A 14,560-nucleotide genomic window follows, 5' to 3' on the forward strand; every position below is an offset into this window, starting at 1 on the left:
CGCAGCGAGCACGTTGGCTGGAGCAGGTGGAGCAGATCCTGTCGGAGATCGGGTGCAGCAGAGGATGGAGAGCGGCATCCCTGGATCGAGTTTCCTGGAGACGTATTGGTGACCATGTCAGCACGACGTGCTCAACACTAAGAGCGAGCCAAAGAAGAAGAAGAAGCGAATACTCCGTTATATTTTCCACGATCTGCCGTATGGTGAAGATATGATCAGTGGTTGATATTCCGATGTTATTTTATCGCGGCCGGTAAATGACATCATCTTTACATCGTAACCATCATCTGGGGCATATTGGCATTCGTAACGGAGCTAGTCTTCACAGAACAGGATCGGTCGAAAATCCCATCCAGAAAAATCCTCCGTGCGCAGGATTGACCATCAAGCTACTGGTAAATAAAGTCCAAGAAAATCAGAGCTAGCTGGCTTAAAGCAATTGAGGTTTTTGTGCCGATTAAGAAGAAGGGTAAATGCGTAAAATAAAATATATCATTCATTACCTGATAACTTGCAATTATTTAGTAAACTAAGTTTGCCGACTGAATAACAAATTATTAATTTAACTGAGGTGAATTTGTACTTTAAAAGTTCGGTATAATCGGTGGATCAAGTGACACTAAATAAAATCGATCACAATGTGACCAAAATATTAATTTTTCTTACCTACTATGCAGAATGAATGTGTTATTGGGCGTTACACACCGTTACGCATAGTTTGACATTGCGTTGTTGATGTTGATAAATGTCATGTGCCGTGCATAATTTGTGTTATGTTGTTCTTAAACATGTCTGCTACACCCGAACGACAGAGTGTATCTATTTCTAGAGTAAAATCACCACGAACTCCAACCTCTCCGGAAAATGTGGCGTCGCTGAGAATAAAAGAAGCAGTTACAAACATTCTAGAGCATCACCGTAAATGGATACAAGCCGCAGAGAAGGGCGCAACGTACTGCAACGCGATTAAACAAATCAAGAAAAGCGCGCAACAACAATCGTCATCAGCGAACAACCCTTACCCAGAAAATTTACAAATTTATTGCAAAAATCTAATGGTAATGATTTCGATCATGGAAGATGTTGAAGCAAATGGGTTTGCAATAATAGAGCAAGTAAAAACTCTTCACGAATTCTTTTCTGAATGCGACACAGTAGGATGCACATGGAACTACCAGAGAACTTTGAATAGTTTTGAAAGAATCATGGCATCGTACAAAAAGGAACTTATTTGTCGTAAATACATCGCAGGTAAATGGAACAACATTGTGTGAGTGTACAGAGGAATAAAATCCTAATACAAAACATTATTTTATTTTGATTGCAGAAAACATCGGACACACACAAACAATTGATCAGCTGCTGCTGTTGGTAACCGGTTGGAATCATGGTATCGACGTTGCACGGGATAGAGAGTTGTTTATCAAAATGCTAAAAATTGAATATAAGTTACCATCATGAGAGTCTTGAGTGTCAGCGACTGTAAGTAGTGTTTTTGTGATAACTCAGTATGTATTGAAATTTCGGTAAAAGGACGAAACAACAGCGATGTTCAGGTCGGCTATCTTTATTTTCTTACAATACTATTATCACAAAAATAAAACCATAGCTAGGGCAGCATCTTTTTCGTGATAACATGCATGCTTAGTTACCTACAAAGGTTTGGTTTATTTTCATACGCTCGTATTGACTACGAATGGTAATGTAAATGAACTTCCTTAACTGATGTTGCTTAACTTCAATCGCGAGTACTAGAAATAGAAGGAATTTTCCCAACTGCACTTATAGTAGGAATCTCCTTGCGAACATCGTCTGTTTCGAATATGGCATCGTTAATACTGTACAGCTTTGTTTAAGGGCTGCAGGCGGCAACATTTTATCATGTGTTTTTTATGTTTCTGGTTCTTAACGAAGCATTTGTTTTTGCGTGCACAATGTGGTGCAGCTTACAATTTAAGAATACGAACACAGCCATTATTGTTATTATGACTTGTCAAGCGTTTCCCGTTATGAAAATGCTTGCTGGACATTGTAGACAGTTCGTTGCTTTGAAGGAGAAAATGACAAAATGTTAGTTTGTTCGACGCGACGTTTGTTCGTCGCCTGTACTACTGATAGGCTGCTCTAAGTAAGGAGGTGGTTTCTCGGGACACATTTTCTCATCGATAAAGGCCATGGAACTATCTACTATTTGGTTAACTTCACTGTTTGCAACATTTGTAACACTGCTACTATTGTTCAGTGTTGTTTGGGATGAACTGGGATGTTCTGTAGGAAGACTGTTGACATTCGAATTACTGTTGATATTTGTATCCGACGCTATGGATAAGCGTAAAAGAGCGGCTGGATCTAGCTTAATCGCGTCATCGTAGCTTGGTGGAGCTGCAGCCACCGTGTCGTAGTCTGGGGGTTTTTCACGTCTTCGTTCTTCGGTTGTACTAATTACATGAACAGGATCGTCACTCTGCAGGGGAGGTAGTAAAGAAGAAGGAGAAGAGTTGTATATAGCAATTTAGATAGTACAAAAGAATGTATTTACCTCATCGCCATTTACACCTGAACGACCTGGTGTATGAAGCCAACAACACATTGCAGTACATATAAGACAAGCTCCTGCTATTAGGTAATACAAATAGTAAGTTAGCATAACATTTTGATGAGCAAATGCTATCAACTATGCTAGATACTATAGTAATTGTTGAAGATATTTACCTAAGATACATGCAACTCCTGCGTATCGTACCGGCTCGGAATAGTTTTCTGCTAGCCCTAACCAGTTCACTAAAGCACCAACGCATAACAACATCATCCCGTAGCGATATGGTCGCTGGGTGCGACGTGTTTCTTCCAAGGACATTACTGTAAATGAATCAAACAATAACTTATTTAAAATATTTGATTTGCTTTATTTAGATCAATAATGAGAAATGAAAAAGTGAAAAATGAATTCATCTCCGTGAAGGTGGATCGATTGTATTCCTTAGACATAATGTTATTGTGGTATTGTTATTGGTATTGAAGTATACATTTGTACTGCAAAGATTATATTTTGTCTCACACGTTCTATATAATCTCAATTAAGTTTATGTAGGAACTAATGCCAGTTTTCCTTTGGCAGAGAAAAATATCACATTTTACTGTATTCTAAAAATATTCGTTGAAGGGAAATTTTCATAGTTTACGGGAATTCTAAAATATACATTCCTTAATAACTATGCTCGAACTATTCACGTAAACATAAAACGAAATAATTACCTTTTAAAGATAATTAAGGCATGGAAAATAATAAAAGATACGAAATCAAATCATGTAAGTGATTATATGAGCCACATTTTCAGATTTTATGAATTTTAATGAAGAAAACAATTTTAAAAGTAAAACATTATAAACGTTAATGCTTTATATGCTATTTACTACAGCAACACTTAGGTATTTACACAGCTGGGCGTTTATTTATAGAAAAATTAATTCAAATAATAAACACATTCTTTGAATAATTAATACAATGGAATTATTGATAGTGCACAAAGCAACGTCATTACCAGCTCGACACCGATACTGGCGAATGGAACCATCTCTTAGTAGTTGATACTTCCATCTCCCAAGTTACGAACGTTGGTTGTAACTGTATCGAACAATCAGCCAGTTCTCAGTAACAGGGCGCCGTAAGCTAAATGCTCCCAACTGGTTTGTACTATGTGTCACGTACGTAAATTGATAACGTGTTTTGCGAATGAGCCTCCGTGCACCTAACTGCATCAAAACCTGTTTTTACATCAACAAAACGGTGCTGGTCATTACGTTGCGAGATCGCAAAGATATAGATCATAAGGATGTGTCTCTTTGCGTTCGAGAAATAGCCCCACCCCAAACGATCCCTCCCACAGAGGCGTTACGCGTCCTTGGCGTCTGAAGTTCAATATCATTTGCTCAGATGGTTTTTGGATACACGTGGTCCGATGTGCCGTCAATGTAAAGTGACTACGCAAATGAGTGAATTAAAAACGAACGCCTATTTTCAACCACTGGTTCACTAATCTAAACGCACCGTCCTTGTTTGATCGACATTTCTAAAACCATGCTTGAAACTTTAGTCACGCGGAAACCTATAAGGGTATGAGCTAGATTGAATAGCACCAAAATCTAAACCCCGGCATCGACGAGCATGATGACCTTGAGCACATTGACGAGACGTGCGGAGCGGGTTTTGTTTTTTGACTGTTTTCGCTGGTCTTTACGAGAGTCAAAACCATCGCCTAATGATTTCTGTGAGTCTTCCGCGTTTCGACATATGTCTGGCGGGGGCAGGTTTAAACTAGAACTTAGCATCGATTTAACGTGCCTGTTTTTGTTAGTGTGCCTTTCCGTTGGTTTTACTATTTGGCGAAGCTTAGGCTTGTACGCTTACCACATTCTTTTAGTTTACTCAATATGCGCTAAGGGTTAAGTAACAGAAAGCAACGTCACCGCAACAAGTGTCGAATATGAAAGCACTCGAAGTGATCACGACCAATCTATTAAAACAATCAATTGAACGAAGAACGTCACTGCATATCATTTGGTGCTGCACTAGTTTGCTCATAGCATTAAAAGTGCAGCGTTGTTTCGAGGTTTAGACTACACAGACGGCAACTAAAAACAGGTGTTTTGTATTTCATTTCCTAAACTATTTCTTCTTCGCACTTCAATGTTAAATTGTAACGGTATGCAACCAGTTTTCCAATCGCACTTGTATAAAGTATACAGCCATGGCGGGTTTCCAACTATTGGAGCTTTAATGCAAAAGTTTATTGCTGTTAGTCCAAAATTGAGAAAACTAATGTATTCTAGACACTAAATTGACTTAAGCACACGGCTCCACCGCCACACTCACAATCGGAGCAAACTTAAAATTTACTTTTGCCAACATTTCTGGATCGTTGATCACGAGAAAGGAGGAAAGCTTTTGCGTCATGCATTATTCACCGAATTAAAATTTCCCCCGAATCCGTTATGCGAATAGCAGTAAAAGAGAAAAAAAACTGTTGGCTAAGTGTTGACTAAAGCATAAAAGAATGCATGAGTTGTTCGGGTTTTGTACCATGTTCATGTTCTGGTTCACGATTTCATTTACCATCTAGCATCTGTAATGGGAGCTAGAAGATCACCATTGGTACTGTTAACCTAATCATTTCTCTCTGTCAAAAGTTTCGGTACAAAAACGAGAATTTGCTCGCAGAGATTATTATTTTCTTGATGTAATGTTCAGCATTCAGTGGCTGTTTCTTACAAATTGCTACCCAGTTAATGACACAAAACGAAGCGTAACGCAGGTGTTTGAAACTTCGGTAAATAGGCGAAGATAGACTTGATCAAGGTTTTAATGAACAAACAAGAGTTTTGTAAACGAAACAGGTTACTTCTGCCGAGCACCTAACTTTTTTACAGCATGCCGTATATGCTTCTACGTATAATCGACGTTATTTAAATGACGTTTTGGCACGCTGCAGGGTTTCAGCAGCTAATAATAGAATTGCTCTTCTATTCACATTTCACTTCACACAGACACATCTGTTCACTTACTGTGATCAAACTTGTAGACCAGTTGGCAATAGTGTATTTACAAAAAAACGTTTCTTTATCAATGAACTTCAGCTGGCGTAGTAGTGTAAGGTTTGGAGTAAATTTCACCAGATTTCGCTATCTGGTTGCTTCCTGAGTGTCACAGGCGATGACTAACAGCACGGCACTTTGAACGAAAAATCCGGCTTTAACTAACTATTCAGTAGAAACACAGTACGCGAACGTTCGGCTAGTGCGGCTCGACGAACGACACATCACACAGCAGACGTGCCCGCGATCACTGCTGGACTGGTATACGTGAGGCTCGCAGGTGCCACACGCACTCCACTAGTCAGCAACGGAATTGAAAAAGTGTTGCTCGCTGCGTTTCGATCATACCGGTAACGTCTATGGGACGCGCGCGGAACCGTGTATTCAATAGTCGCGAGTGCTGATTGTGTCTGAGAGCGTGAACTTGAAACGCGGCTGAGTATAATATTGAAAAACAAATACGAACACGTTTTGTTTACCGACCACTAGCTGCAGCTGCTCTCATACACACTGTACGAGGGATCGAGATCGCACGAGATCGTACCGGGCAAACCGGTCCGTTGTTTCGTGGTCATCGCCATGGTAACGGTCATTAGCAAGAGTGTGAACGTTGCTAGTGGGTTCGGTAGTAGAATACAGGTTTGATGTGTTAGTGATAAGTTACACGATATGACATTTTCATAAAAGGTATTTGCCGAATTTTGGGCTCAGCCAGATATGAATAGGACGATAGTACGAGCTGATGAAATCATGTTTTGAACCACATTCCATTTTTTCCCTCTCTTATACTCCACGTTATATTTAGCGTACTTGTATGCACACAAGATCATGTAAGGGTTAATAGATTCGCTCTCGAAAGTAATTAGTGTGTTTGGGTTCGGTTGGAGGTGAACACAATTTAGTGTACGGTACATATAGTTTGCCAATGCGTTGTCCAAACCACCATCTCAATCCACTCCTACGGATCTTGTGACTTGTTAGCACATGTGGTCTGCTTCATCTGACCGTGAACTTTGGCGGAACCGGTACCACCTTAGACCGGAACATTACATATGCAGTTGTCACCTAGCCTACAGGCAATATGTTGGGCTTTAGCACTGAGATTTTGTAGTGCAATGACCAATTCTTAGTAGTTCACTTGCTTATGGCACAAAACGGGTTTGACATAGAGTCTTAACATACCTTTTCAATAACTTGTGACTACATTCCAACGTTTGTTGAAATAGTTTAGTAAACATTGAGAGATGAAGTTCAACTGTTAAGTTAGGTTGGGCTTTAAAAAAATGTACACAATGGCTGTTATCAAGCTGTGATTATTAATGAAGATCGTCGCTCGATTAACGATATGGCGCAGGTCTAGGACACCGTCTGAACTCATATCGGTCTATTTTACTTCACAATCAGCTCGACAGTGACCTCCGCCAGAGGGAATGTATGGGATCTCTCAATCGAATGAAAAAACCGGTTCACTACGCTCGGCTTGTGGATGCATTTCGTAGACGATCGTTTGTTTTCATTTGGTTGTGACACATACGGTCTAGGCACCAGAGACAAAGCCAAATACAACTCGCGCCGTACGTTGGTTGGTCAACATCATCTCGTGCAAGAGAAATCCGGCCCAGAGATGCATTACTTTGCGTGTATTCCGCACTTTCTTTGATACCGTGGCATTCAGCTTGCTGTTGGGCGGGCGAACCGACGAAACTGCTGTGCTTTTGTACGAAATGACATCGTTTAGCACACATCACCGGTGACCAGAACCAGCACAACAGTTGTAGCATAACAACCACAGGCAAAATGCTGTTTTTCGTCTGCTTCTGCAAATAGAGCCAGTTGTCAATAAGGCATCCTACTTTTCGCGACTGTTCGTTAATGTGGCTGTTTATTTCGCAGCCTGAATTTGCATAAAACGGTCTGACATTGTGACGAGTCAACAGTACAACTGACATTCCGCTGAGTATTTAACGATTTCTATGATAAAAAGTACAAAAATCGTTATCAAGTTCAAATTCTGATACGCATTACCGCATGTTTACCGTACACTGTACCACAAAGAAACTCAACAAGAACACCTCCACAACGATCCTTTGCGTACTGTTCTTACACATGTACTGCGTTATCTAGTATCTTCTTTATTGGTTATATTATTGTTAAACTTTCGCAGTTCTTTTATGCACTCACTCATATTATCCATGCTATGTTATGCTTTTCTTGTTTGCGTAAAATAGTACACAAATCACGTTACGCGATACTGCTTAAATAACTGATCTGATCGTTGGGAAGAGAAAAACAACACTAGTTTGACGACAGAAGAAAAAATAGGCTGTAGTCCGTATATCATTCACATGCGCTCAGCACGTTCACCAAACCACAAACCAAGAGAGTAAATTCTCCGTCTTTGAAAAGTGGTGAATGCGTGAGAAGATGTGATCTGCGTGATACTCGATTCGGAATAAAATGAAGCCAGAAAAAAACCAAGCACAATATGCTCAGTTTAACACTACCGCTCTTTTAGCTTCTCTGTGCTTCTGATTGTACACGTTGGCTATCGCATAAGTTGGTTGGTTGGATTTCCATTTTTACTCTACGAAAAGAATCGTAACTCTCCTTTTGTTCTCTAGTGTACAGGAATTTATATTACGATTAAATATGCTTCAAATATTTTTTTTAAATTTTGCTACATTTTTGGGACAAACATGTTTACGGCTGGCTTGCGCCGCACATGGCTCTTTGGCACTCTGTAGGTGACTGTTGCTTTTGCTGTACTTTTAACCTCAAACCATAGTTGCCATATTAGTTAAACCATTCCTAATGATCGCATACATTCTGTTAGGTTACTTCTATATTCGCTGCGTTCGCCTGTCTGAGTTATCTTAGCATTGTGTCATGCTATAAGTTTGATAGCGTACTATAAGAACTAAAACTACTTTTTAACAAATGTTTGTTGGTATCATGAAGCTACAATCAAGATCTTGTTGGAGGTTTGTGTACTCCTTTCGCCTTAGCTTATTTAAACATCATAAACAAATAAGGATTTTTATTCTCGTATTTGTTATGTTAGTTTGATATGTTATCAATATATGTGTATAATGATGTTCATTAATGTTATTTTTTAAATGATAAATTAAATGAGTATGTGGCATTTTGAATACCAAGATTAAAAAAGTATTTGGCATGCAGCTTACAAAACCATATATGCTTGGGAAATTGCAAGTGGGAAAATTATTTTTTTTATTTTTTTATTTTTTCGTTAGAACGGCCTGGCCGTATCGTCTTATTTTACCACGTAGCCGGGTAGTCAGTCCTTGCTACGTCCGAATGGGATTTTGATCCGGTCCGTTCGTGTGAAAACCGTCGCCGCTACCATCATGCCACCGGCGGCCGCCCCAAGTGAGAAAATTTACGGCGATTTAAAAATTGATCTCACAATATCATATCGCAACACAAGTAATAGTAAAAGGGGACAAAGGTAACCGATTTTTTATTGTTCTAATTATTCAATTGTGACGCACTTCGAACCCGGTTACCCGGCCTAATGCCTAACAAAAATCTGTTAAATCAAAGCCACGAGTTTACGCCGGTTTAAACCCACAAGAGCTGCACCGCAACGTATCACGAGGTACGGGGTCCGTTAACATGTCGAGAAATATTTTCCGTCTTTTCTAGCGCGATAAAATTACGATCATACTCCCTTTTACAATGCAACATCCACATCACTAAGTCAATATTGAATAAATCACTACGGTATCTTTGTCAAATATGCTACACTTGCCCGTATCTGAGAGATGCAAGTAACTCTCGGTTGTTCAAATATCTGCAGAATGATAACGGTATCGTACAGTTGATAAATTTTTATTTTCCACTGAAATTTGTTTTACGGCGTACAGCAATTCTACCTTAGTTAATATTGTTAAGAATGTGCACGTTCCTTTGCTTCAACGTAATCTAGTTGTTAAAGAAGTGCAATTCACTCAAAAAGAATGATAAGACATCCGAAAAACCACCTTGAACTAAAAAAATTACGATTAAAGCAATTTGATTTTATCTTAACCGATCATCAATACGTTCGTCCCTGTTGAATTAAGTCACGTAACGTTAATTTGTGTATTTTTTCTGTATTTTCCCTACATTATCGAACACTTACCTCTAACCCTAAGCTCCATCGTGTGCTGTTGTATAGGATGAAACATCAAATTATTATGACTTTACACAATGTAATGTATCACTTATGCGTGCGTCTTTGCATAAAAAATAATAATGATTTATGAAATTTTTAGCAAGATCTGGAAACAGGTCTACCCAGCAGAAAATTGATATATCAGCAATTATATATCGGTCAATCACTCCTTTACACAATTCACTTAAGTCCTTTCGATTCGATCGTCAACCTAAACACCATTCGTAGCTTTGAATACAGTTTCTTTAATTACATACGAACGCTCAACCTATCCAACGGCTTTGCTAACCACGACTAGCTGAAGAAAGTGCACTATCGTATCGAAGAGTCTGTTGTAGAACTGCCACATTCCATTTTCTACGACTGCATTTTCATCCACCTTTGCATTTGAAAATATGTGTGTGCGTTTTGAAATATTCATCACGAGCACGGATTTTCTTTGTGCATATGGTGTTTATTTCATTCTTGCTTTGTCGCTTGTGTATGATGCAGCTTGAGCAGATATTTAAAATTATTATCCAAATCCTTACAGTCATTGTTATTGTTTGCGACAGAAAAAAATATCATTGAAATTGTATTTACACAACCCGAGATTGCAGTGAAACAAGTTGGAAGAAATTGGTATTTATTTATCACAGGGTAAAATTGTATTTTTCGATAGTATGACATTATGATAGTTTAGAAATTTTGTAGGGTCATGGAAGGATTTAATAATTTAATTTCATTGTGACATGCTGTAGGCTACGGGTTTTTTAGTTTAACGTAAAATCAATTACAAAATAAGGCATGCAGTAACATTTATTTTAAGTAAACTATACTTGCATATAGAAATACGGTATGTATCAATAGAACTCTTCATCGTTTTGGAAAAGCCCTACATAACGACGGAAGTTTCGGTCAGTAAATTCTGAGTTCCTTTTTTCCTGTATTCCTTTTTTTATCCTTTTTTTTACGGTTCAATTGAAAATACTAAATTTTTTGATGGGCAAGGACGAAATTGGTAAAAATCCGGTTAAAAACTAAATACCAGGTAAATTGAAAATAACCCCACAAATATATACATTTTAGTATGCACCCTTTTTCATTCAATCTGATTGTATTGATCTTTATAATACGAGATATGAGTAAAACGGAGGTGTACATGTTGATCCATAAGGCAAGATGTTCCAAATATTGCTATTCTCAAAGTTCATCCTAGAACGACCCCGAAATTCTCTGGTAATTTTGCACTGATTTTGTTGTTCGACACAAAGCAAATGGTCTTTTTGCACTTAAGTCTCAATCGACAACCGATGCGGATACGAACTCGCATACTGCTAATGTTCCCTTCACCCAAATCCAAATGACTAAACCTCTTAGCTAGTTTGTTCTTTGGCTGAGTTCGTCTATAGTTGAGCTTAAGTTTGAACTGTTCCGAGTTCCGATTTGCTAGTAATTTATTTCGACCGCGAACGCTCCATATATTCTTAACATAGCTGTTTACAGTCAATAGTGTTGTTTTACACTATTATTGTTTTGTTTCGCTCTATGAGCGCGAGTATTGGGCGCAACATAATAAGGCAATATTTAGCGGAAAAGCAGTTATATAGCCTGTCTAATACAGTAATGTACCTCGAGTTAAAAGAATACGATGATACCTTCTAAATATTGGAATCAATTATCGGATCAAATATGTAAACGTAAGAGTAAGAATTCCTACTTAAGAACGGATTGTGGTCATATTCATGCATTCCACCTATTGTTTGTAAATGACAGATTTTATAAACACGTAATGAGACAAAATCATTTGTATTATTTTTTTTACAGAGATTACTTATTGAAATGAAACATAAGATATCTGATGACTAGCCCAAACACATGACTCATAAAGAGTTTATAAAAAATATAAGGAGACTCAAGTCAGCTTATGAGATGTAGATTTTAGAAGTTCAAAATGTTCAGTGCTGAGATTGTGCTGTGATTGTAATGTGCTGAGATTGTACCCTACATTATCTAAAGATTCGTTGGAGTGCCATACTATGGAAATATTGGATCATATATACGGAGAAAAATCATCAAGATGCTCATGTTCTTAGTGCCAGTCTGATTAGTAAAGATTGGTCATCTATAGAGACCACCTTATGGCTTTACTATAAATACAAACGTGACTGTCAAAAGTGTAGTTAAAATCCTCTATACTTTTTATTAGAAAATTTTAACTCTGAGAATCTTGATGCAGCTTATAATTACTGTATCGAATCGAATTCAACAAGGAGCAGCTATGAGCACCCTTTGGCACCACCAAAAGACAGTACATTTGCAATCCTACCTATACATAGCGAGTTTTATTTAACATTCATGCCGTCACAATACCGTAGACTTAGCATATCTTAAACTTAAAAATACCATTTATATTTTCTTCGTTTCACTACTAATTTATAAAATAGAGTAATACTTTATAATGTAGCAAAGAATTCGACAATGGCCAAAAATGTTTCGCTGTCTAACGCCTCGTACTGAACACCACATTCGTCCATGAATAACAAAATCGATTAGTTAGCTCGCGCAGCCTATTCTTTTAACCGCCAGCCGCGCCCTCTAGTGTTCGGTGCCAAAATGCCATTATGTTGGCCCATTGTGCCGCTTCGCGTTTCAACACACGCCGTTCCAAAGGCAGTGTTTCTCACATATATTTGTGTATGTCACACCACTCATGAAGATGTTATGTTAACATTGTTGTGATTAATTTTGTTATAATTTACAACTATGACTAGTTAAATTGGTTCACGGACATTCATTTATCTTGTTAAATTAATTGTATGAAAAAAATTGATTACCAGTTCAAATTATAATTTTTTTTAAATAACAATGTACACGCAGTCCCCATGATAAGCTATTATAGTGGTCCGTTGTAATCCGGGAAAGATTCGCGTATTTCGAATTTCCGCGTTTGTCGAATCCTAGTGGAATATCGTTCGTGCCTCAAAGTTACAGAGTCAATTTCGTTCTCTCTACTTTTTTGAATCAGGAATTCAGACGATTTTTCGAAATAAAACTTTAACATAAATGTTGAAAAATGTTTTATATTACAAACGACGGTATTTTAGATCAACTATTCACTGTTTTGTTGAGATTTTGTGCTGTAAATTAACGCGGCTGCCAAATTTCCAAAAATCGCGTATCTTCGAAACCGCGCTTAAGAGGAACCGCATGTATCGGGGACTACCTGAACATTTTTGAAATAAATAAAAATCTGTTACTAATGAAAAATATTCAGACTTACTCATTTTAGAACGCATCTAACATCAAAACCAAATCGACTTTAATAATAGCAACTAGGTTGCAGTTAGTTTGCAACAAAAGAGCGACAAAATGTACTAATGAAATCGATGCTATCCAAAACACTAAATTTTCCTGCCCAGTTGAAGCATAAGGCACATAAATTTAAAATGAATTAAAACCTCACCCTAACGGATTACTGCACATCAACATCATCAACGAGAAAATCGTTCATTCCGAGGCCTCACCTCAAAAACCAGACGAGGACTAGAAAAAAAGGAAATATTCATCTCGTGAAAATATCATCGTTCCACATGCTACATAAAACCATTGTGATGTGATATTTTATTTCGGGAAAGAACCATAAAATGTGCAAACGATGAACAGTTCATAGATGGAAACCAATCAACAAGCGGGATGCGACCCTGTGTCTGTTCTGGCCAGGAGTAATGGATTTAACATGGTGGAACGCAAAGTGCGTATTCAAATGTTCAGTGAATTTTAAAAATTTATTGTGATTGTTATAAATAAGGGAGATTAAATTAACACCCGCTACTACTCACTCAACTGCTCGCGACTAGTGTTGTTCATGCAGTACGTCCGAAAATATGTACCCCGGGATGAAGTAATTGTTATAAAAGGCTTCAACGATTGCTATACCATCGAAACGAAGGAAAAGCAAACTGCTTTTGTGCCTTTATCGGCCTTTAGGCTGTAATCCATCTTACAGTTGTTTGAAATTTTTAACTTTGATCTCCCATGTTATGCTCAAAGGGTATTTTGCCTTAGTTGATGTTCGTATTTTTCGCCTCGCTGGAAATCAAAACTATTCTCCTATTTTTTAACATAGCACTGATAAGGAAAAAAACCGGCCCTGCAGACAAAAAAGGTTATTTCTTTCCTATATCAAAATATCAAATGAATGGCAAGGCAGTGAGCGGCAGGGCGTCTCCAACCAACAATGGCTTTCATATGCACAAGTTGATAAAATGTGGAGCGGAAATTTCTACAGGAACTAAAAAAAAAAAACAACAAAATTGTCATCAATTTAAAAGTAAGAAATTGTCAAAAAACATGATTTGTTTTCGATTCATTCTTCATTCAATCACATCAGTTTTCATACCGATACAAGTAAAGCGGGATATTTTTGAACCGTTAAACATGTTTGAGGGATGAGCTTAGTCTATACTTTACACCAAGAAGCGAATTTTCATAAATGTACAACAAATTGTACATGTGCATCCGCAATCGACATTCACTTTCTTTCCTTTCCATCGCTCGTCAGGTAAGGTTCAATTTATTGCGTGTGCTTTGTTAATTTTACAATTGACACTTTGCAGCATTATGTACAGTCGTTCCGTGTAGTCTGCCTGAAAACGTGAATGCACTGAAATACACATAAACAAAGATTCATCTCATCGGATACTTATTTTTTGATCATCTTTCGAAATGATAAAAATAAAGATGCTACATTACAGGCCTATCTATACGTACATTTCCGTGGGTCTGATGCAGTTACTTCTGTTTCATTGT

At 37.9% G+C, this 14,560-nt stretch overlaps 2 protein-coding genes across 2 annotated transcripts; one reads left to right on the forward strand and one right to left on the reverse strand.

Moving 5' to 3' along the window:
* Positions 1 to 788: 788 nt before the first annotated feature.
* LOC128715289 (uncharacterized) lies at positions 789 to 1,461 on the forward strand. Its single transcript, XM_053810170.1, has 2 exons — positions 789 to 1,251; positions 1,328 to 1,461. Exons 1-2 carry the CDS (start codon positions 789 to 791, stop codon positions 1,459 to 1,461), a joined length of 597 nt encoding a protein of 198 aa, XP_053666145.1.
* Positions 1,462 to 2,071: 610 nt separating this feature from the next.
* LOC128714717 (uncharacterized) lies at positions 2,072 to 9,755 on the reverse strand. The gene is made up of 4 exons (XM_053809597.1): positions 9,737 to 9,755; positions 2,713 to 2,859; positions 2,540 to 2,616; positions 2,072 to 2,464 (listed from the first exon to the last, which is right to left on the reverse strand). Exons 1-4 carry the CDS (start codon positions 9,753 to 9,755, stop codon positions 2,072 to 2,074), a joined length of 636 nt encoding a protein of 211 aa, XP_053665572.1.
* Positions 9,756 to 14,560: the final 4,805 nt, after the last annotated feature.

Source organism: Anopheles marshallii, chromosome 3 (assembly GCF_943734725.1).
Source record: "Anopheles marshallii chromosome 3, idAnoMarsDA_429_01, whole genome shotgun sequence".
In the NCBI taxonomy this organism is placed as follows: domain Eukaryota; kingdom Metazoa; phylum Arthropoda; class Insecta; order Diptera; family Culicidae; genus Anopheles; species Anopheles marshallii.